This window comes from Nestor notabilis, unplaced genomic scaffold, assembly GCF_000696875.1.
Source record: "Nestor notabilis isolate BGI_N333 unplaced genomic scaffold, ASM69687v1 scaffold17865, whole genome shotgun sequence".
Classification (NCBI taxonomy): Eukaryota; Metazoa; Chordata; class Aves; order Psittaciformes; family Psittacidae; genus Nestor; species Nestor notabilis.
In genome coordinates this window covers 55,967-77,958 of record NW_009929990.1, presented here as the reverse complement: position 1 = coordinate 77,958, position 21,992 = coordinate 55,967, and the positions used below count along the sequence as shown (strand labels likewise).

At 41.6% G+C, this 21,992-nt stretch overlaps 1 protein-coding gene across 1 annotated transcript; it reads right to left on the bottom strand.

Moving 5' to 3' along the window:
- Positions 1 to 372: 372 nt before the first annotated feature.
- Positions 373 to 21,776, bottom strand: CDH17 (cadherin 17, LI cadherin (liver-intestine)). The gene is made up of 17 exons (XM_010015234.1): positions 21,732 to 21,776; positions 18,892 to 18,990; positions 18,112 to 18,249; positions 16,979 to 17,117; positions 16,492 to 16,650; positions 15,607 to 15,806; positions 13,780 to 13,911; positions 12,757 to 12,907; positions 11,912 to 12,127; positions 10,439 to 10,515; positions 9,326 to 9,517; positions 8,102 to 8,346; positions 6,131 to 6,261; positions 5,264 to 5,500; positions 4,212 to 4,328; positions 3,996 to 4,112; positions 373 to 482 (listed from the first exon to the last, which is right to left on the bottom strand). The coding sequence occupies exons 1-17, from the start codon at positions 21,774 to 21,776 to the stop codon at positions 373 to 375; spliced, it is 2,505 nt and encodes an 834-aa protein (XP_010013536.1).
- Between the last annotated feature and the right edge of the window lie 216 nt (positions 21,777 to 21,992).

The window sequence follows — 21,992 nt, the reverse complement described above, 5'->3', positions numbered from 1 at the left end:
TGAGATGGAAAGAGCCAAAGATGTGCAGTTATATAAAACATAGTCCTCTGGAAAGTCCGCATATACTTCAGCTTGCTGAACAAACACAGCTGGTGCCATGTATTGATCCTTGCAGGAGCTCAGCGTTTGACGTTGTCATGAGCTAGCACTTCAAAGCTGATATTTGTACTAATGGCTGCTGCTGAAGTGTATGTACATTTTTTGTTTCATGACAGAATAGTATTACCTACAAAAGTGAGGTCGAAGCCCTGGGAGCCTGCTTTTGCATGTTTGTATCCTCAGTTTGTGATTGCATACTTCTGGGCTTTACGAGCTTCAAAGCTCACTCCTTCCCAACCCAAAGGGCATTTTTGCCTCTTGATGGAACAGTCATTAAGCCAGCCTATCAAGTTCAGACTTATCCCTTACATCTCTCTGATGGCTCTTCTCTTCATTCTTTTGTTTGTATTTCATGTGAAGAAACACACCCCCTGTAATACAACCTGAAAAACAGAAAGCACTCGTCACTAAAGGGAAGAGAAAAGGTATTTCAGGAAAGGGTCTGACACCCACACTGTGATATCCAAACTGCTTTACCTCTTGAACAGAAGCAAACAGCTCTGGGGAATGGTCATGCCGTGCTGGACCAACAGTGACCCGAGGCACAGCTTGGGCAGGATCAGATACCTCAGGTCTCAGGAGACATCCCCCAAAGGAGAACTTCTCCTCTAGGATCTGAACAGATGGCAAAGTGTCTTTTTTAGCCCCCCTCCCCTTGAGCAGTGATTTGTCATGTTTGTCTTGAATTGAAGTCGCTGGGTTTTTTCCCCACTGGAATATCACTTCTGTCACAGCAAAGCTGAGACAACTGACAGCAAATTGTTCTTTGGGAAGTCCTTGGTATCTGTTAGGAATAGCTGATGGACCCCAGAGATTTGTGCACCTATGGCCAAGAATGATTGAGGTTTTCTTCTGGCCTGGAATAGAAGTATTTTTACCCTTTATCATCACTTGTCATATCCAGTCTAAGGTGTTTAGGTGTCTGCAAATGCATATATATATATATATATACACACACATCAAATATGCATATTTAATGTATATATTTCTCTTTGATCTTTTAAAATCATGATAAACTTGCTACATTGTATGTAAACTTAATTCGTCTCTATTAGTGTTAGATTATCTATCACTTTCAACATCTCTGCTCCTTTACTAAAGTATATAGGAATGCTCAGCTACTCCCCTTGTCCCATTCATTGCTCTGGATATCTGTTCTGTAGTGGTTCATATTTTACGTTTATATTTCTGGTATCTGAGTAGTTAATCAAGGAACATGCCTAGTATCTGCCATGTGATATTTGTTCTTCCACCCTCTTCTCAGTGGGAGAAATACCTTCCAGGAGAAAGAAAATTTGTCTTAATGAAAGAGTTTCTCCCATCAGAAAAGATTGGTTGTTGGTTTGGGGTGTATTTTTTTGTTGTCTTATATTTGTTTTCCAGTGTCTCTGGTCTGTGTCTCTTTTACAGAAATGAAGACTTCAAAGGATCCTTGCTTTGGGAACAAAAAGTGCTGAGGTCTGGGAGAGTCCTTAGCTCACGCAGGAATTCATTCTGGCATCAGAGAGGCACCCAGGAGACGGCTGGTTTTACTGTTATATCTTCCGAGCTTCAAGGCCAAACTCAATGTTTGTAATCTCCTCAGGTTTCATAAAATCTTTAGGTACTTCTCATCTTTTACTTGCCCATTTCTGACTTCTGTTAAATCCACCTGAGAGGCAATCATCTGATTTCGCATTTACAGTGAAAATAACTTGCTATTGAAAAAAGCCTGGATATTAATTTCAGGAGCTCATTTTTAAATTCATTTAAGAGCTATATACACTGTGGTTTTTAAAAGTCATAAAGCGGTAACAATTTTTGCTGTGCTCTCTGAAGCTGAGCAGCTCTCTTGTAATGAAAACATCTTCAATCAGTTATCCAACATAATTTGCACTTAAATGTGACACTAAATTAAGTGAGGGACCAGACTAAGGCATTGTGCAGAAATAGATGATGTGAGAAGCTTGAACAGAGATGATGAAGATGCAGTTTGAGGGGGTTTTCTGTCAATCACATGGCCTGAGTATGGCTTCTTCCATTTTAAGTTCATTGGATTTTTTTTCTCTTTTTATCTTCAGAAGACACACACATATATGCATCACATACATTTTGGCACTTTCTCTTGCTTTAGGGGTTTGTGCACTATCAAAGAAAATCAACACAGAGTTTTGGTTTTGTCATTTTAGGTACTGAACTTGTTTTGGGGGCTTATTCTTCTTTTAGAATTGAGCTAATGTTAACTTATGTAAGTCTTGGGGTTTTTTCTCTTTTATCCTCTAATTTAATCAGACACTTTTGAATATGAGGTCTGTAACATATTTAATTCCTTTTCTTTTATTTTCTCCATGGTTCTTTCACACTCCCTTCCCTCTCTACAGCTGAGTCACAGTTTCCCAGCCTGGTTCTTGTGACCATCACATTCAAAAATCACACAGGACTGAGCACTGAAATCTTTTTGCTCTTCACTGGAGACTGGATCCCATCCTCACTGGCCTTTGCAAGTCATCCTCAGTACTTTTGCACTTACACTGATAGAGAGAATACTAAAGGAGCTAGAGGATATTATGGCAGGACCACTCTCCATCATCTACCAAAGGTCTTGAGAATCTGGGGAGGTCCCTGATGACTGGAAGCTAGCCAATGTTACTCGAATCTGCAAAAAGGGCATGAGGAGAGACTGAGGGAACTGCAGGCTTGTTAGTCTAACCTCAGTTCCTGGAAAAATAAAGAAGATCATACTGGGTACTACTGAAAGACATTTAAAGAATAAATGGACTAGGACTGGACATTAGGAAGTATTTCTTTACCGAGAGGGTGGTCAAACACAGGAATATGCCTCCTAGAAAGCTCGTTGATGCCTCAAGCATGTCAGTGTTTAAGAGGCATTTGGACAATGCCCATAACAACATGCTTCAAATTTTGTACAGCCTTGAATTGGTCAGGGAGTTGGACTAGATGATCATTGTAGGTCCCTTCTAACAGAAATATCCTATCCTATCCTTTAAAGAATAAATGGACTAGGACTGGACATTAGGAAGTATTTCTTTACCGAGAGGGTGGTCAAACACAGGAATATGCCTCCTAGAAAGCTCGTTGATGCCTCAAGCATGTCAGTGTTTAAGAGGCATTTGGACAATGCCCATAACAACATGCTTCAAATTTTGTACAGCCTTGAATTGGTCAGGGAGTTGGACTAGATGATCATTGTAGGTCCCTTCTAACAGAAATATCCTATCCTATCCTATCCTATCCTATCCTATCCTATCCTATTCTATCTTGTGTTGTCCTGTCCTGTCCTATCCTCCCAGAAGGTTCTATCTTGGTTTTGAAAACATTTTAAGCTATTTGTTAAAGTTTCAGCAGCTCATGCTTTTGAGAACATGATACTGTTCACTAGCGCTTAACTGTGTAACTGTACTTTGGGCATGCAAACTGTGCAGATTGCCACAACTCAGAGCAATTATCCATATGAAAAATGGAAAGCTACGAAGCTGAAATAGGTGAATAAAATCATAGTTGTAAGCTACAGGTACAGACACTGTAAGCATGACCTTCCTCGATGCTTCACTATTTTCAGTATAATCTAGGGGCTCCCTTTCCTGACAGGGAAAAGGCAGTAGATAGCAATGAAGTGTCAGTATGCTACAAGTGTGGCAGTTTTTTCTGTCATAGCTGTTTGCTGTGCCATTGTACATTGATCCAGAAGCACAGGCCAAATAAAGCTATTCCAATGACCAAAACCTTGCAAGTTTGCAGCAATCATGATACATAATCATGAGATTCTCTCTCTCTTTTGCTCATTCTGCAACATTCATGACATCTCTTCACCCAACAAGCGAATGAGTGTCAGAAATGCAGCAGCAGCATCATATCTCAGAGACCTGATTTCATATCAAGCAAGAAGATTGACATACCAATGATGAGCAGGACCCCAAGAAGAAGTCCGATTGCCTGGCCAGCAGTTGGCCAGGAGTGCTGACGCTCTACTTCGATAAAGCATGACTTTTCACTTGAACACTTGCAGATGTTTACTACAAAAAGAAATGCCATGAGGTTAATGAGAACTTAACCAGTTTGGTTATTCATAAAAGTAACTTGTCTTGAAGTGAACAGTTCTGTGCATAGTATACCTTCAAGATTCACTTTTCTCTCCAAAGCTGGTTTTCCATTGTCATTAATTATTACTGGAACATTATACACCTTCTCTTCAAAGTTAGCATGTTTCGGAGAGAGGTAAGCATGAGTAGCTGTAAGTGGGAAATGGAGCATTCATGTCAGCACAAGAAAGAAATGTAGCTCAAAATTCACACCAGCTGCAAATGCTCCTTTTTTAAGGCTGCTTTGCACATGTTGGTAGTTCCTGGTTTTCCCCATCCCAGTTGTGATCAGTTTGCAGACATTAAGTCAAAAGGGACCATCTAAAAACCTATTCTGGCCTTCAGCTTCATACAGTCATAGAATTAACATCCTGATTTCTACAACAGGCCAAATCTGATCTTGGTCAGTGCTACAATGAAAGCATCACATTTAAATCAAGAATAACCCTCCATAATCATAGAAGTCCCAACCAACTTGAATGATTCACCCAAAAAACTTTGGAAAACCATACATGAACTCCCTTCACTGCAAGAGCTGACCATTTACTCCAGCTCCTCAATTTTAACTTATTATTTATCCTTTCAAAACTTGTTCCTTTCACATCAACCGAACTTTCTGTAGTAGGACATTTCATCAAATATCTCGTAGGAATTCAGACAGGCTCTATCGGCTAAGCATTTATCCATGTGCTTACTGACTCCCTTTCAAAGAACTCCGCTTGGAGAGGCACAACTTCCTTTTGCACATGAAATGTCAGAAAACTGCTCTATTTTGATAGGAGAAGTGGTTTGTGTGCATTAATCACAGAGCACATTTTATTCTTACATGTTTCTTCTATTGGAAGTACTAGTGAAATTTTAGCTTGCAACATATTGGACATAATGTCTTGAAAAAAATAATTACATGGGTGTTCAAATAAATACTTGTCAAAATGCATGTAATTTCTCAACAACCTTTTTTTTTTTTTCTACATGGAATAATGCATATACAGTAATAATAATGAAAAGGAATTCAATATTTCTTTATATTTCCCAGAGTACTTAAAGGGTCCCATATCATTGTAATAATAGCTTTATTAACTTACCATTGACTTTTGAAATTTCCCAACTATTTCTTGTATTCACATCATCCACAAGAGAAAAAGTAAATGCTGAGTAATAATGCTGTTGATCTGCATCAGTAGCTCGAATCAGAGCTCTCTCTCCTCCACTTACTGGGTGGCAGAAGAAAGGAGTATAATCCATAGCTAACTGAGGAGGGTTGTCATTCACATCAAGTAATTGTAGTATCAAGGTTGCTTTGGATTTCTGAGCTGCGTTATCTGTAGAGTTAGATAGAGTTAGATAATGCAAAGTTGCATGCACACCTTGGACACAGGCTGGGCTGCTGCATTTGCAGCTATTCTCTAGGTACACCATCAGGCAGGCAGTGGGAGGTGGGATTCTGTCTTGCAGAGACAAGGTCTCAGGACACCGTGGGGGACTTGTGGTAGCTGCTACCACTTTTTAAAAAGTATGGCTAACTTACCCCCAGCTCATGCTAGCTACAGAACTTTAGCAAGTGAAAAGAGGCAGATAGACCATCATATCCAGTAAGTGGTCACATCATCATTTCCTACAAGAAAGGCTAACATCTTTACAGCTATAGAGGAAAAAAAGTGGCAGAAAATGTTGATGCTGAAAACACTGAAGTAATTCTAGTCTTTTTTATATGCCCTGTGACTCAAACAAATATGATAGCTAACTTCATGAAACATCTTTTAATCCTCATTATCTACAATTTCAAGACTTCTTTCAAGAAATGTAAATTGTTAAGAAATATGAACATCTAAGGATACGTTACATATTCCTGTAATGTCATGGGTTTAGTCATGGGATGTATGATAATTCCTCATAAAGCAGGAAGAGCAGGGGATTCCTCTGTGTGCATATGTAGTTGTTTCATCACTTACTTAGCTCTGACACAACAACATCAACTGTGTACGTTGCTTCTTGTTCTCGATCCAAAGTGGAAGCAGTGTATACCTGCCCAGTGGTTGAATCAATCCTCAGCCATTTCCTCACATCACCTTCTAAGGAGTATCTTTGGAAAGAAATAGGAAAAAAAATCATATATATTATTCCAAATCAAAAGATTGCTGACAAAGCAAATCCTTCTTTATCGGTGTTGCGCAAATGGCTTGATCACAATTGTACTTGAAGAGAGGGTTCTTGAAGAGTCCTGATACTACAATCAGAGAGGAAATACAGAGAAAGGGAGGCCAGAATTACTGAGAGTAAGAGTGAGAGCAGAACCATGGGAATGCCACCGCTCCTCCAGCATGTGCGCTGCAACTCAGCCTTCCTCCTGACTGCAGTTTCTGGGGCCTTCTGAGCTTTTGGTCCACAAGTGTGCTCTGTTCCAACCCCTGTCTCTCTTTCCCCGTCACATTGCCCACATCCTGGTATTGACGGGGGCACAAGCCAAAGCCTGGAGGAAAGAGGGAGCAGTGGAGCCAGGCACCCTTTTTTGGATCAGCAAGGGGCCTGGACCCCAAGGTGGACTGCAGTGGTTATCTGCTGCCAGTCTGGAGCAGCCCATAATTGCCATCAGGGCAGCCTTGGAACAGAGAGTGCTTTAAACATTACCACATAGCTGCCTTTATATTACTGTTTAAAAAACCCCAAGGTCTCTGCATATTTACTTGTACAAATTTAACCATGAACGTATGACCCAGTAAAGCACAGGCATTTGCTTGAGTAGATGTGACCTGACCTTCTCATTCAATGCTTTTGTTCTTTCAGTACCCCTTGCATTAGAAACAGCATGCTGACATGCTTGTACATCTTTTATTTTTTATACTTCTTATTTTATGCCCTTTACCCTATTTCTTAGCAAAAATGTGGTTTATGTATGTATGAATTCCTGTCATCTGTCTCTGTCATCATCCCCAAGAGCTTCTGGACTGTATGGCTCACTTTCAAACCAGTTTGACAAAAGGCCAAACATGCTAAGTTCCCAAAAGCTAAGGGAAAGTAGAAAGTCAGATGAGAAACCTATGGGAATAAAAATCCACAGGAGGCCTAACAGTCATATTCTGCAAGTCCATTAACTACTTGGTGTTTTGCTGAATTTTAGTTATAATTCAAGGATTGTTTGTTTTGGGTTGATCTGCTCAGCATCCCTGAAGGGAATTGTAAAGCAAGAGCCACAAATAATTCTTCTATCTATCTGACCTACCCAGTGTAAGGTACATTTACACCATGCAACAGAGCACTGTGCATCCATGAGCTAGCAGAGACTCAAAGGGACTTGATCATACAACATGGCATTGGGCCACTGAATGGGCCAGTTTGAGGTTTTGCATCCCACTCACATGCATAGGAGTTGTTTTGCACTGAACTTTTCATCCACAGTGAAAGCAAGCATATTGTATTTGGCAGCTGGGCAAAAAAATTAATTAATTGCCAATTACAGATCTGAGCTTCACTACAGGTTGTGTGTTTTGGTGGAGAAAAAGCCCTGTGCAGTTTCTGTGGAACATGAAAAGCAGCTACTGTCCTACTGGTTCTGGGGTTATGCAGTATGTGCTTCATTCGTTAAAGTCCTTATGGATATGGAAATCCTGTTAATCTCAGACTAGTTCTGTCTTTTTCCTGGAGACATATATGTATGGCCTTTTTAGTTTCCTGGTTTGAGGGTCTTACTGGCTGGTGCTTGTCACAGGACAGAGAGGAAGTTGATTAGAAAAGCACTGCCTAACAGTCTGCTCCAAGTAGGTCATCGGCCACCACCTTGCCGCTCCTCCACCTTCTACTAGGAAATAAGACTTTTGTAAATGCCTTTTCCTGCTGCCAAATACTGAGTGTGATTTCCTTGTACCTCTTTTAGAACAATTTTCTAAATTCTAAATTCAATAAAGAAACCATGGTCACATTTTTACCGTACAGTACCCCCCTCAGGATCATAGGCTTCCACAGTCATGAGCAGGGTATTGACAGGAACATCTTCAGACACTTCTTCTTTGTAAATTGCCTCATGGAAAATGGGTGGCTCATCCACATCTGTTACAAATACTTTAAACAGGGCAAGGGAGCTTGAGTTGTACTGCACGCCTGACACCAGGGGTTCGGGGTTTGTGGCATTGATCACCAGGTTGTACACTGGAACTGTTTCAAAATCGAGAGCCTAGATAAATCAGGAAAGAAAAAGGTGCTTTAAGCCCTACTGTCATGGGAAGCTCCCATAGCAAATCACGAAGTCTGCCTCTCCTCCAGGAGGAGACTACATCTCATATGCAGGTGAAATAAGGGTGAGCTGTCAGAAGCACAATGACACTGGGAACAGTCAATTTAAATGAAACCATATGTGCGTTCAGAGGCCTCCTCAGCAACTGCCTTTCCTAATAATGTTGCCACCTGCCTGACTAAGCTTAATAACTATATCCTGTTTACAGCAATAGTATTTATAGCTCTGTATGAGAAGGCCTTGTGTGACCTCTGGGTGACAAAAGCCATGTGAGGGCTGTTACATCGTGGAGTTTCTCACAACTGCCTCCTCAGGAAAAAATTGCACTGACGTTGAGCCTGAAGATGGTCCACCAAATGCTGCCCTTGGCCTGGATGGCATCAGGATGCAAATAACACATCACCTCTTGAAAAATGAGTGATAGGCTTTCTGGACTTATCATTCAAGTGACTTTGAGAAGGCTAATTTCAAAGGGAGAGCACTTTCGCTATTGAAATTAATGGATGCAGAGAAAGTGTTCTCCAGCTTTCAACATGTAGGATATATCACCCGCTGCAGCACACTCTGACCTTGGCTTTGTCACAGTTAATTAAACTGCCTCTCCATCCTGACATTGAGACATGCTGGTCTCACTTGCACCTCCCATTGCAAAAGCCCAGATCACCAGCAGGGAGGAGGATCTGCCCTGTGAAAACCCAGCACCACAACCACAGTCCATGGAAACATTTAGCTGGCTTTCTCATTTCCAGAAATGCTGCTGCAAAATCAAATAATGCCATTTTTTGACTTGATGGTGCATAAAGACCTACTTCATCAGCCAGAGCCTGTTCTGCTGGAGAAAGAGCCTGCAGCAGAGCCAGCTATGTACTTATGTGTGTATTTATACATATAAAGGAGAAGAACAAACCCATCTATTCACCTTGTCAATCCTGACAAATCCTCGGTTTGTTTCAGAATCTGTCTCTATGACAAATGTGTTTTTTGGATCTCCTTCCTTCATCTGGTAAATGATGTGGGAACTCCCTGTGCCAGGCTCATCTCCATCGGTAGCTTGAATTTCTAATATCACTGTTCCTACTGGGAGATCTTCTGCAACAGTCACACTGTGATACTAAGGAAAGAGAGACCATTGAAACACAACACACTGAGCACCAACTGCAGATAAAAACTTGAGTGCTACACCAAGGTTGTGGCCCACAAGCATGAATGTATTTTGACCCAGAGAAGCTGTGTGAGAGAGGGAAGTGGTGGGTGCACTTCACAGCAGAGATGTAACCAGGTCAGAGAGATGTATGAAAGCATTAGTGAAGTGCCTTGCAGCAGTACTGGTGAGCTACCTCACTGCCCAAGGAACCCAGAGCTGCAAGCTGGGCCTCAGTAAAATTGCGGTATCCCCTTTTTTAGCCATACATTTATCAAAGATGATGAGATCTCTGTCAGTGGGTAAAGAGCAAAGAGTAGTCCCAAACCTCCTCTGTTGAAACCATTACACATTCATGCAGTTCTCATGGCAGTAAGGACAGTACAGCTCCTCTGCACCCAGTGAACACCACAGCCACTGACTGTTAAATACTTAATTGCTCCATGCACCGCAGGTCACTGCAACATTGGGAGGCTGGCTCCATTTTCTCTGTTTGACATGTGCTCTGATCCACCAGTCTCATCTTGAGACCAGGTCCTGGACCTTGAGGTGAGAAAGTCAACAGCCTGCTACTCTGCATGTGTTTAAGTTCCTGTTACCATCAACAGAGAGCTGGTCAATGAATGCAGACAGCATTTCTGTACACACAGTTTTCCACTGAGCAAACTACCTTATATTTCAGAACTATGAGCATGTCCCACTGTTCACTATCTAGATAGAACTTATATGCAGGCTTTGCAGCAACACCTTGCCTGTATTTTCACTAGTGGATTGCTGTTACTTATTCTGTAAATGGTTAGTTTCCCACTGACATTCAATAGACATTGAACGTATGCTCGAACATTTGTCAGAAGTTATTGGGACCTCAAGAATGGTGTTAAAAATACTCACATCTGATTTTTCAAAGATGGGAATCTGATCATTGATGTCGATGACATGTATTTGCACATCACAGATTGTTTGGAATACTGCGTGGAAAGAGAACAAACAACGTCAAAGCAGCCCTTCTGCCGAAAATAGCTTTCCTCGGAAAGGGTTCACTGTGAGCAAAAGTGAGCACTGGCAAATTTCCCAATCCATTCAAAGTCCTGCTATTGTAAGAAGCACTTGGTCACCAATATCTTAGTCAGTGACAACGTTACTCTCTATCTTACTATTCACTTTCCCAATTTCTTCAGCATTGTCCCATCCTGTTTCATTTAATTTCCCTCACTTCTTTAAATCATGTCCCTTTACCAGGATGATGATGGAGACATTCAAGGCCAGGATGGATGAGGTTCTAGGTAACGTGATGTAGTTGAAGATATCTCTGCTCATTGCGGGGGGTTTGGACTAGATGACCTTTGAATGTCCCTTCCAACACAAACTATTTTATGATTCTATGAATTATGTTAGCATTCTCAATACTGCTTCTGCATGTTGAAAAGTAAGCCCCAGATTGTTATGCTACTTTGTCTTCTTGGTGGGTCATCAGGCAGCACCCCCATTTTCATTCATTAAAATTTCATTAAATTTTAGATCTATGTAAATCTAAGTGCTACCTGAGAAAGGGCACCCATAGAATGGGGATTTGTAATTTTAAAAGCATACTCTGTCTGGTCACGTGCTACTCATGTAGCTGGATTTTAGTGTTTTACAGGTGCACTTCATGAGCTGAAAGTTAAGGAATATTCTAAACAAATCTGTTTGGATGAAATTCAAATTAGTATCCAAAACAAATCACCAGCTTCTCCCTCTGCAAGGTTTTCATATCATCTGCCTAAACGATGCTATTTCATATACAGATATGTCACACTACTTTCTTTACATACCAGTTCCTCCATCCACAAGTTTTGCCTGACTAGGAGGACTCCAGCACAAAGCTTTAAGCTTAAAGCTTTAGTATCGGGTTTGATTTCCTTTCCATTCAGTGAACCACAAAGGACTTCTGGGAACTTATATAATGTACAAGATTATTTCTGAAGATTAATTTCAGCTCTTAATCTTTTAAAATACATTATCTGGACTCTCTGAGCAGCTGTGTTTAATTTCTTGATTTTCTTCTGTAAGTGCCTTTGAAAGATTTCTGGGGAAAACCACAATCATGATCTCTTCAACCTTTTTTCGTTGTGGAAGGAAATCTCTTACTGGAGTACTTGTTAACAAGCTTCCCAATTTAGCCACACTCTGCCCTGGAGCTGGTTTCCTTCCATACTTGTATTATGAATCATGATTAACCTCCCTGCATCTGAAGAATACGGCAGTACCATGCCAGAACAAGCCAGTATTCAGTGATGCTGTCTGTCCAGTGAATCCTCCAGGTCTCCTCTCATCCCCTGATACTGAACACAATTATTCCAATGTATAACACAAGGCATTACGTACCTGCATCTGTCACCAGCACCTTCAAGGAATAGTTGGATGCAGTGCGCTTGTTTAATGAACGGCCAGTTAACTGCAAAATCCCAGTGTCTTGCTGAATAAAGAACAGATTACTTGCAGGCACATCAGGAACCTGACTTTGAATTTTGAACTGCAGGCGAGAATTAAGGGTATCCTCCTCATCCCTGTCCGTAGCTAAGAGGGTGCCAATATTACTTCCTGTGGCAGAGACCAGAGTCAGTCAGATAATGCGGTGGTCCTATTCCTCCACAGGTGTACACACTGACAACAGTGATATCAATGCAAAGAGTAGAGGGGCAATAAAAACACAACTGCACGGAAAACACTGCAAAGGACAAAATGGTTTGACTTCTGGGAGATTTTTCTTTAGCATCCCAACCAGCTGTTTTGGGCTTGGGGCAGTCCAAAAGGACTGGGCCAGGTGTCTTGATCAGAAGATGTGATTCTAACAACAGATACTTCAGCCTTGAAACCAGAAAACTGATGTGAAGGCTTTGGGACAGATTATATTATATTAGCAATAAAAGGGGTGTTTTTCTTTTTACTTTCTATGCAGTTGTCCAAAATGTGGGAAAATGTAATTTTATGTTTTAAATGGAACAGCACTTTTTAAGTAGCGGCTTTGGGTCTGCCTTTCTCAGGTTATTGAAACCCTTTCCACACGAATTCTTGAAGTGAAAACAAGAAGGCTATTTGCACAGGAAAACATTCACCTAGGAGAGCTACATTTTACTCTTTGGGATCAAATTTCTAGCTTTATATGCACCCAGCTGGAAAAAATAATAGGACTAGAAGGATACATAAATGAGTAGAAGCTGTTTTCTTACCTCCACCTTCATTTTCTTGAACTTCCATCACAGTGAGGGCCTGCTGGCACACAGGGGGATTGTCATTAATGTCTTCCACCACAACATGAATTCGCAGAGGCTTGTCCACCAGTTCTCCCTTGTTATCTTTTGTGACCACAAAGAAATTATACTGCAATAAGAATATTGAGATTAGATGCTTTGAATGTCCAGTGTGACAATATTTTGCATTTAAATGTGTAACTATGGAGTGGTCCATGCAAATGAAGTATTTTCTCATATGTTTGTTCAGTATTTTCACTCTGTTTAATTCAGAACTCTTCCACTACCCCTCAGTGCCTGAGGTCTGAGTTCTCAAAATAATTTTAAAGTCCTGAATACTTCACTGCACTTTGAACTGGCTCTCACAAAAATACAAGAAAAGCAGGAATATGTCATTTTTGTCACTTTGCAAACTCATCTGTCACATACAGAGATAAGGTTCCTCCAGCATATCTGATCTTATATCTGGGCCTATTCTGTGCCTCAAGTAACAAAAGGTGACAGAGGGGTTTCTGTCTAAAAGGGAGCCAGATGGGTTTACTTCACAGTTGCAACTGAAAGCTAAACTCTGCTTCTGCCGTGGAAAGATCCTGGAGGCCCCTGGGATATGGAATAGATATTAAACAACTAAATCTCCTGGCCTTCACAAATGCCATTGCCTACCTCTTGCTCATGCATCTACAACCCTGCCATGGTTGGTCTGTATTATATATTATACATACACTCTGGGCAGTGATTGCTACTGCCAGATGCATGGAGAAATGTTGTAGGGTACCAAACTGAAGGCTGTTTACAGCGTAGTAGATGAACGTTCTCTCATATCTATCAAGTCATTCCCAAAGAGAAATGACAGGAAACAAAGATTTTATTTCTTCCCCACTCTAACACTCCCCCTCTCCCCGCACCCCCCTTTTCTAGTGACCTTTCTTGTATTTACTCCCACACCGATAAACAGCTTCCTGCTGTGGTCTCTCCCATTGGTGAGGTTTTGTGTTTACTTACAGTATCCTTTTCTTCCCTGTCCAATGGTTCAGTCACATAAATAACCCCACTCTGGTCGATAGAAAATGGGAGCCTGGGCAGCTTTTCTTTTTCAAAAATGTCATAAATTACATCTTGCTCATTTGAGTGCACCTAAAACCACAAAAATAAGCCAGCATAGGAAGTCAGAAGTGTAGACTGAGATTTAACAAAGATCATTTCTGGACCACAGACGGAAAAGATTGCATTCCTATTAGATTCGTAAACCAGAAAATTCACAGTTTGTCAGTGTCTTGAAATCAGCTGCAGAAAACCAGACTGATAATCCACCTCTGTTCTCTGAATCGTTGTACTGAATCCATTTTACTTCACTTCCTCCAGCTGTCCAGATGGGTTACCACACCTGTCTTTTTATGGAAGGGCTTTGGGATGTGGAGCTAAATGGTGATATACGAGAAAAAAAGCATTATATATATTTGAATGTCTTGAAACTAATTTATTCCATCACCTTACACTGTCTATTCCTGCCTGTTGTTTTGGTTTACCTAATTCAGAGATGTGGAGCAACAAAACTAATACCCGGTACCTATTTGCACAAATGTGTCTGCATGCTCTTTATATGGATCAAAGTCTGTGATGAATTATCTTTAGTGGGGTGTTTCAGATTTAAAACGAAATGCAGTAAACAGACTTCTAAATGAATGAAGGAGTCAGTAGTACTGGGGGTTTTATATATACACTATATATCAGGAACTGCATTTCATTTTCCCCTATGCAGAATCCACATGTCATTGGCTGCCACTGGAAATTTATACACAAATGAGCTCAGAATAGGAGCACTATTGCATATTAGTTTTTCTTTCACCTGTTTTCCCTCTGGACTTCCTCAGACTGTCACTGAGGCCAAAGGGAATAGCATTGAGTCAATTATTTTTGCAAACGGGATCTGACGAATCCTGCCATGTCCAAGGGATGGCAGCATTTGGGTGTCAGTGCCAAGGCATTTTTCAAAGTCAGACATTTCTGAAAGGCTACTGGCCCATTAGTTGATAATTGCCAAGGTAGGTACATTGCTATTGGTCTGCAGTTATCAGCAAAGTGTTTTACATTTGCACCGTGAAAAGAGGAATACTGTGGGAATGCAGGATGCTGGAGGACAGCATCAGTCCTGCCCCGGTACTTTTGATATAGCAGGTGTGCTGTGTCACACCAAACTGGTCACCGCAGAACTTCCTTGTTCCAGGCTTGCAGTGGAGATGGGCCCCAGCCAGACTCTTCTATGGATGGAAGAAGCTAACCTCTAAATAACCTTCAACAGGTTAGCTCTTGGTTTCTTAAAGCCTGGAGGGCCCATGGTGTTAGAGTGAGGCTGGAAGTGCTCAAAGAATCCCATTGGAAGAGAAGAGTGGCATCCCCACAGAGGGTCCCAACTGTCTGGAAGCTCCCTTGGGGCGTCTCAAGAGCTTTATCTTTCATATTGTGCCAGATAGCCTTGTAAAGCACCCGTTTTCTTCCAGTCATTACACTGTAACAAAATTCTCCAAATGTTTCCTCTATCTATGGGATATTTTCACACACAGGCAGTGCTAACAGCCTCTCCAAGCTGAGGGGCAAAGCCCAGTCACTCTAATGTTTATATTGACTGTATTCAAACTATTAACTTTCACAGTAGCAATAATTTAATGAGACTAACTAAAGACCATTCCCAAAGGATACCATATAAAAAAATAACAGGGAGGTACCAAAGTGTTTCTGAAGAGCCTGGTGGGGACACCTTCACAGTCAACTGTGAAAAAACAACTCCATGGCACCGAGGAAAGGCACAGGGATCATGGTCAAGGGCCCTACCTGGCTGATGTTGACTGGGTGAGCCTGGGTTGAGTTTTCTTGGATGTGAATGGTGGAGGGAGCGTTCCACAAGCTCTCCTTCACAGTGATGATTACATCAGTGCTGCTGGTGAAAGCATTTGTTGTCATCCCTGCCATGTCCTTCACAGTGACGACGAGCGTGAAGGTGTCCTGCTTTTGAGGATCTAAGTAATAAGAGCCTAGAGACAGAGCAAACAGCCAAGTGAAATGAAGCACGGGCTGTGGAGATGTTTCATCTGTCCATTGCGCTATAAACACTGTGTTTCTACACGCATTATGCTGCTTTGTCTGCTCCAGACTCACTCCTTAGATGGGCCTCTGTGCCAAATCTTAGCAAGCCATTTCCTCTGGCTTTTCTGCACAATGCAGCACAGCATCGTGTGGACATAATTGTATGAGGGTCTGTGCTGTGGTCTCATATTGTGCAGATGCATCACTGAACATCCCTCATTCCAGTTAGGCACTCCTGTTCAGCCCAGCAGAAGACACAGGGGCTTTTAAATCATTGCAGTTCAGTTGGGATCATGAGGCCAGCTGACTTTTCTCTGCATTTTTCATGTTACTGCTTTTAGGTTTCTATATTTCAAGGAAGAGAATTAATCCCAAGACATGGCTGTGTAGTCCTTAGGGCCAGAGGATTTATTTCTCTTCTCAGTGTTCTTTTACATCCCAATCTCCATTTCTGCTGACTTCCCTGGATTTGGTGGGATGCAAAGTTCCTCCAAAACCAGGGCCTCAGTGGAGTATGTCCCACTGACTACATTTATTCAGAATTTAACATGAGATCTGTGCTGTTGTTTTGCTATTATGTACAGCCAGGAACTCATGCTTGCTTTTTTGGCAAACAAGAATCTTTTAACATACCCATTCTACTTGGTGAGATTGCTCCAGTTACATTATCGATCTGGAAAAGCATTTCTGAGTAAGGATTGGGAAAATGATGAAGAATGCTGTACACCAGCTGTGCATGGAGAGTGGTAGGATCATCACGGTCAGTGGCATGGACGTACATGAAGGGCTTGCCTGTTTGGATTAGGGAGAAAACAGTGGTAAGAGGAGACTGAAACCTCAACATGTAGCCCATCCAAGCAGAGCTCTCAAGCTAGGAAGGCAGCTTATGGAGAGATGCTGTTGTTTCATAATGCATCTCTTGTGGTAAGCAATGGTTGTGTATAGAGGTTACATTGCCTGTGTACCATCCTACAGGTAGCCCCTTCACCAGCTCTGCTTAGTATTTTCCCAATAGTTGTGAAGAACAGTTGATGAAGAAGGTGTCAGGAAATCTAGTTAAACTTAAACTAATCTACCTAGCTTCCCATTAACTATAATATTTAATTATTATGACAATTACCTGGACGGGAGTTCTGCCTCACTACTCCAGTATACTTCATCTGGTCAAATTCTGGTGGGTTGTCATTGATATCCTCCACGTATATTGTAACAGCATATGGACCTTTCACTGTGTTTCCCATTTCATCCAGACTTTCCACCTTGATTGGAAAAAAAACAAAAAGGAACAGCAAAAAAATATTTTCATGCAGATAAATTAAATGACATAAATGAACATCAGGATGTCAAATGCTAAGTCATTCTTAATTTGATGCAAATCTGGTGAGAGTCATCACTGGGTGGCTCCATTTACAAGGTATATACCATGGTATAGCTCACTGATAATGGTTTGCCAGAGTATATAATGCTAACGGAACAAAATAACCTACTCCTGCTTCTGATGACACTTTTCCCACTTCCAGTCTCAGCATTTGTTCAGATACTGATCCTCTCACAATCATTCGTTTTCAGTTGCTTGTGCCTCAGAATAAGACAATACCATTTTTGGTATTACATACAGAATAAGAGCACAACAGTACACTGAGACCAAAAGATCACCTCCCCACTGTCCCACTCCCAACTGTGTTTACAATGAGACCCTTATGAAAAGAGCATAACAGCAGGATGAGCACAGAATGCTTTTTAATCTAATAGCCTCTGACATATGCCAAACAAGCTTCCTGCTGCTATCTAACAAAGGTTAGATCTGTGCCTCTGTGTCTTTTACTCACACTATTTGTCACTAAATATATTATAATCTTCCTAAATAGATTACAGTAGTTAATTTTCCCATTCCAGCCATGGAATTCACCCAATCAGTCTTCAAGGTTAACAAGCGAATCTCATTGATGGGTCCAGATTTCACTTCCAGTCAAGTGTCCTCCTCATATTAGGAGAACTAAAGTATTGTGTTGGCATCATGGTAATTTCTGTTTTCTCAAGATAACCTTCCTGTGCTGAGGAGCATTTTCCTGCAATAGTTTCAGAACTATAAAACCATGTGTCATTCAGCAAAGCTCAATATTAAAAATGAAAAAGGTGCCTGTAAACATAGGAAAAAATTTGTAATTTCAACAGTTTTCCATTAATTTCAGGTTTACCAAAAAAGGGTGAATATGAATAACCCTGCCTTCCTATTTTTCAATGAGTTTTTACCTGCAGCCTGTGCACTGCTTTGGTTTCCCAGTCCAGAGACCCATTGAGATACAGGATGCCTGTCTTTGGCACAATGTCAATTATTCCATCTTTTTCACCAGTTGCTCTGAAACTCACAGCAGGTGGCTCAGATGTGAACTAGAATGAGGAAAAAACAGGGAAAAATCATCCTTTTTTTTCAGTATTTTCACCATAATCAAAATAATTTCATGCTTTTGTGTCTTTTAAAATCTATTGCCAACAGTGTGGTTGGCTGAGGGAATGATATTCCAAGAGTCTGCTCAAACAAATCTGCTCTTCTCTGATCCTCAGCAGAGAAGTTTTCACATTCAGGAAATCCCAACTGTGGTTTCTTTCCAAAGCAAACGTCTGCTTAGGACAAGGCTTTGTCTGAGCACGGGAATGGAAAAAAATGACACACATCCTCCATTTGCCTTGGAGGTGGATCTGTCCTTCTGTGGGTATGGCTTTGGGAAGAAAACCTCAGAGCTGAAGGAAAATGATGACACAAGTTACATGGAAACCCATTCTCTAGGAATGCTGGTTTTGTTAATCCCTGTTTTAGGATATCGCCTCAAAATGTGCTTGAGAGAAGGGATTGTCTGATGTTTTTTGCACACAGACTCTTGAATTCCCAGATAGAGGAAGTCGAAGTTAATTTCAGATCCTCTCGGGGGACTGTTCTTCCCACCAGCACAGATGACAATGCTGCCCATAAGGTCAGTGTATGCAAACTATGGGGGTTTTCACCGGATTGGCTACCAAGAGACACTGGATTACCTGGTAAATGAAGCGCACTCCTCCCGCTTCTGGAATAGAGAAATTCATGTCCTGCAGAGGCCCAGTTACATGCAGGTCCCTCAAATTCTGGCACATTGCCTGTGAGAGAGAGAGAAAGAGATGGAGGAAAGCAGCTGAGGGATGTTTGCTGTCACTACGTACAAACATCAGGCCTCCATCAGCTGAACCTCTTGCAAGTTATTTTGCTGTAGTGCAATGGAGGAGACTTACTGGTTCGCACTGAACATCTCTGGGTTCTGCAGTGTATACCCATTTTTAAAAGCAGTGTTATTTATTAATCAATTTGGAAACAAACATTTGGGCCCTGCCCTTTTCTGACCACTACATAATTGAATGAGATTTGATCTACCTTCAAGAGCAAACAGAAGCACTGAAGAGCTGAATGTAGACTGAGAGCAAGAGGAAATTTATAAAAGCATATCTGGACCACCTCTGAGTCCCCAGCAGGACCAGTCACATCCCATTCAGGAGTCACACAGCCCCATGGCCACAAGTGTGTTGGGAGACCCAAGGCCACATCTGGGGATGGGTAAGAAGTGGGGCTGCACCACTTGAAATTTCCTAAGTAAATCCAGACCTTTTTTGTAAAGGAAAAAGGTGAACCTCACAGAGTCCTCTACAACCCCAGCACCCCTGGGGCCATGCCATTGGGGAAAACTTCTTGAGACCTGTGCCTTCACATCAGATGTATGTGAGTGCAAACCACAGCCAGAGCAAACATGTCCTGCTGATCTTTGGCTTCTACCTTGTGGCAAAAATGCCTTGCAAGTCTCCTTGGCCCCTGTTTTCTTCCTAATGGCTGGCAATGCCTTCACATGGTGTTTATTCTGGCAAATTTTTTATGAGTTTTACATGAGTTTTACAACCACCCTCTCCCTAGTGCCTAAAGACCTCCTCACACAGTCCTGCCCTAACATTTCAGTGCTGTTCTTATTTTCAAACAAAAAAAGCAAAGCAAAAATCAGCCTCCCAGGGCAGCCCTTGTGCACAAGATAATTCATCCTGTGGTTCAGATAAACTACATGTTTCTCCAAATGCAAGACTAAATTCCCCTGAATGTCTACCCTTCACCCCCTGTCACCAGGGTCTTGCTAACACTAAGGAGCTGCCTGTCAAAATTAGGGCTCCATCATTTGGCTGCACAGGTAAAACTCCCTTTCTTCTGGAGTAAAAATTAATTTATTTTGCTGTACGGATTTGGAGTGTCATTGCCACCCTGTCCATCCCCCCATGGATCTGTGCTCTGGGAGTGCATGTTCTCTGCTGCATGACTAGTCCCCTGGATTTGGTCCTATTGCTGCTGGGACACCTACTCAGCCTCTAACAGAAAAGCACAGTCTATGTATTACCAAGGGAAAACTTAATTCTGTCTATGACAGAAACATAGCTGAGTTCAGCATGATTTACCCTAAAGTACTGCTCTCTGTGTGTATGTTTGAATAACACCAGATTCTGCTTAATAATAGCCAAAGATGCTGCCCTCCTCGCCTACAAGGGTTAATGCCTCTTCTTGCAAACAGGAAAACTAGAATATTGCGAGAGCTGGGGAAGGAGGGAGAGAGATGCAAGTGAACAGCAGCAGAAAAATGTCGAAAAAAGACATGTAATATGTTCACATACCAGGAAAGAGTACTTTATAGTTACCTTCTACTATTTTTGTTAAATGCTGACTCCTGGCCTCCGCCTGGGACAAGACAGTAGGACCCTAGATCTGACCTGCTGTGGCCATTCCTGTGCTGCACTGGTGGGTGCAACCTGGCTCCTGAAGGTTTTTCCCAGAGCCACTTTGTGCAGGGCTTTTGCTTGGTCATGTTCCCCGCCATGGAGGAACAAAGGCTGACACTATAAAACCCAAAGGGTTCAAAGTGCAGGCTGTGAAGCAAATAAGAGATATCTCTTCCTGTGGATTAAAATTACTTTATGCGGACCATAAATATTTCCAAACGTATGTCTACAGCATGAATCAATACTCAGGAGACTGAAGGGGAAATAGACGTTTCTCCTTGGCCTGTATCTGGCTGGCATCCCTTTTGAACATGGCTGCAATGCCTGTGGAGTGGCTTTGTTGGGGGTCAGCACTAATATGGGCAGCAGCTTTTGGGAAGGAAGAAAGGGGTGTTCACTACTGCACAACAATCCCACTCCTCAGGGTCTCTGTATTCTGAGGCATTTTTTAATAGACTTGAATTTGACTCCTTTTTTAACCTTTTCTGTTAATTTCAATTGTAAAGTATAAGCCACCACTGTAGCCTTCACAAACATCAATCTATTTAATTTAATAGATGACAACCATAAATAGCACAATTAATACATTTCAGTACCAGAAAATCTTCTGAAAAAGGATTTATATAGATGGCATAATGAGGATATATAATTAGTATGGATGGTTTAAACTATGTGCCATTATATGTCTTAGGATACAGTTAGTATGTCAGCACATGTATGCACTATAATACAGAACACGACACAGATGTCTTCACTGTTTGGTGATTTGTTGCATTATTGTTAATTCTTTTCTACCATAAAAACCACTTACTGGAAAAAAAATATCTAAGGAGGAAGTACAAGAGGTGAAATGGGTAAATATGTGTCTTTTAGGCTTTCTAAAGGTTTTTATCTAGTGACTAACATTTCTTCATGACTTTTGGCCACGGGTCACACATGTGCCAGGGCTGTACTCCCATAGTTACGGATGCTCTGGTGGAGCACGATGCCAGCCTGACCTGCAGGCTATGACCCCCCATGTTTTGGAGCTCAGAGGCTCACAGGTAACCTTTGCCATTTACTCACAGATAAAAAGAGGAAAAGCTGTAACTCACCAAGTGAATGACAAGCAGAAATTGAAGTCCACACAGCTTAAACATACTGGAATAGGCTTTGATTCAGGTCCTGCAAAGAAGAGGTGATAGTCACTTTAACCCCAAAGAGCTGGTCAAATCTATTTGTGAATAAAGGCTACAGCTAAGGCTTCCCAGAGCTGTAGAGAGGGAGCAGGGGAGGCATTTGCTCTGAAGGACCAGGCACAGCTCTACCCATAGGAGGTGAGACTGCTGGTGTCCCTGGGCTGGTTGGGAAGGTCA

Coding starts and splice junctions, on each gene's coding strand:
- CDH17 (XM_010015234.1), bottom strand. CDS start 21,776: ATGTTTAAGCTGTGTGGACTTCAATTTCTGCTTGTCATTCACTTG. Junction 18,991..21,731: donor TTCTGCTTGTCATTCACTTG/GTGAGTTACAGC, acceptor TCTCTCTCACAG/GCAATGTGCCAGAATTTGAG. Junction 4,113..4,211: donor GAGAAAAGTGAATCTTGAAG/GTATACTATGCA, acceptor TTCTTTTTGTAG/TAAACATCTGCAAGTGTTCA.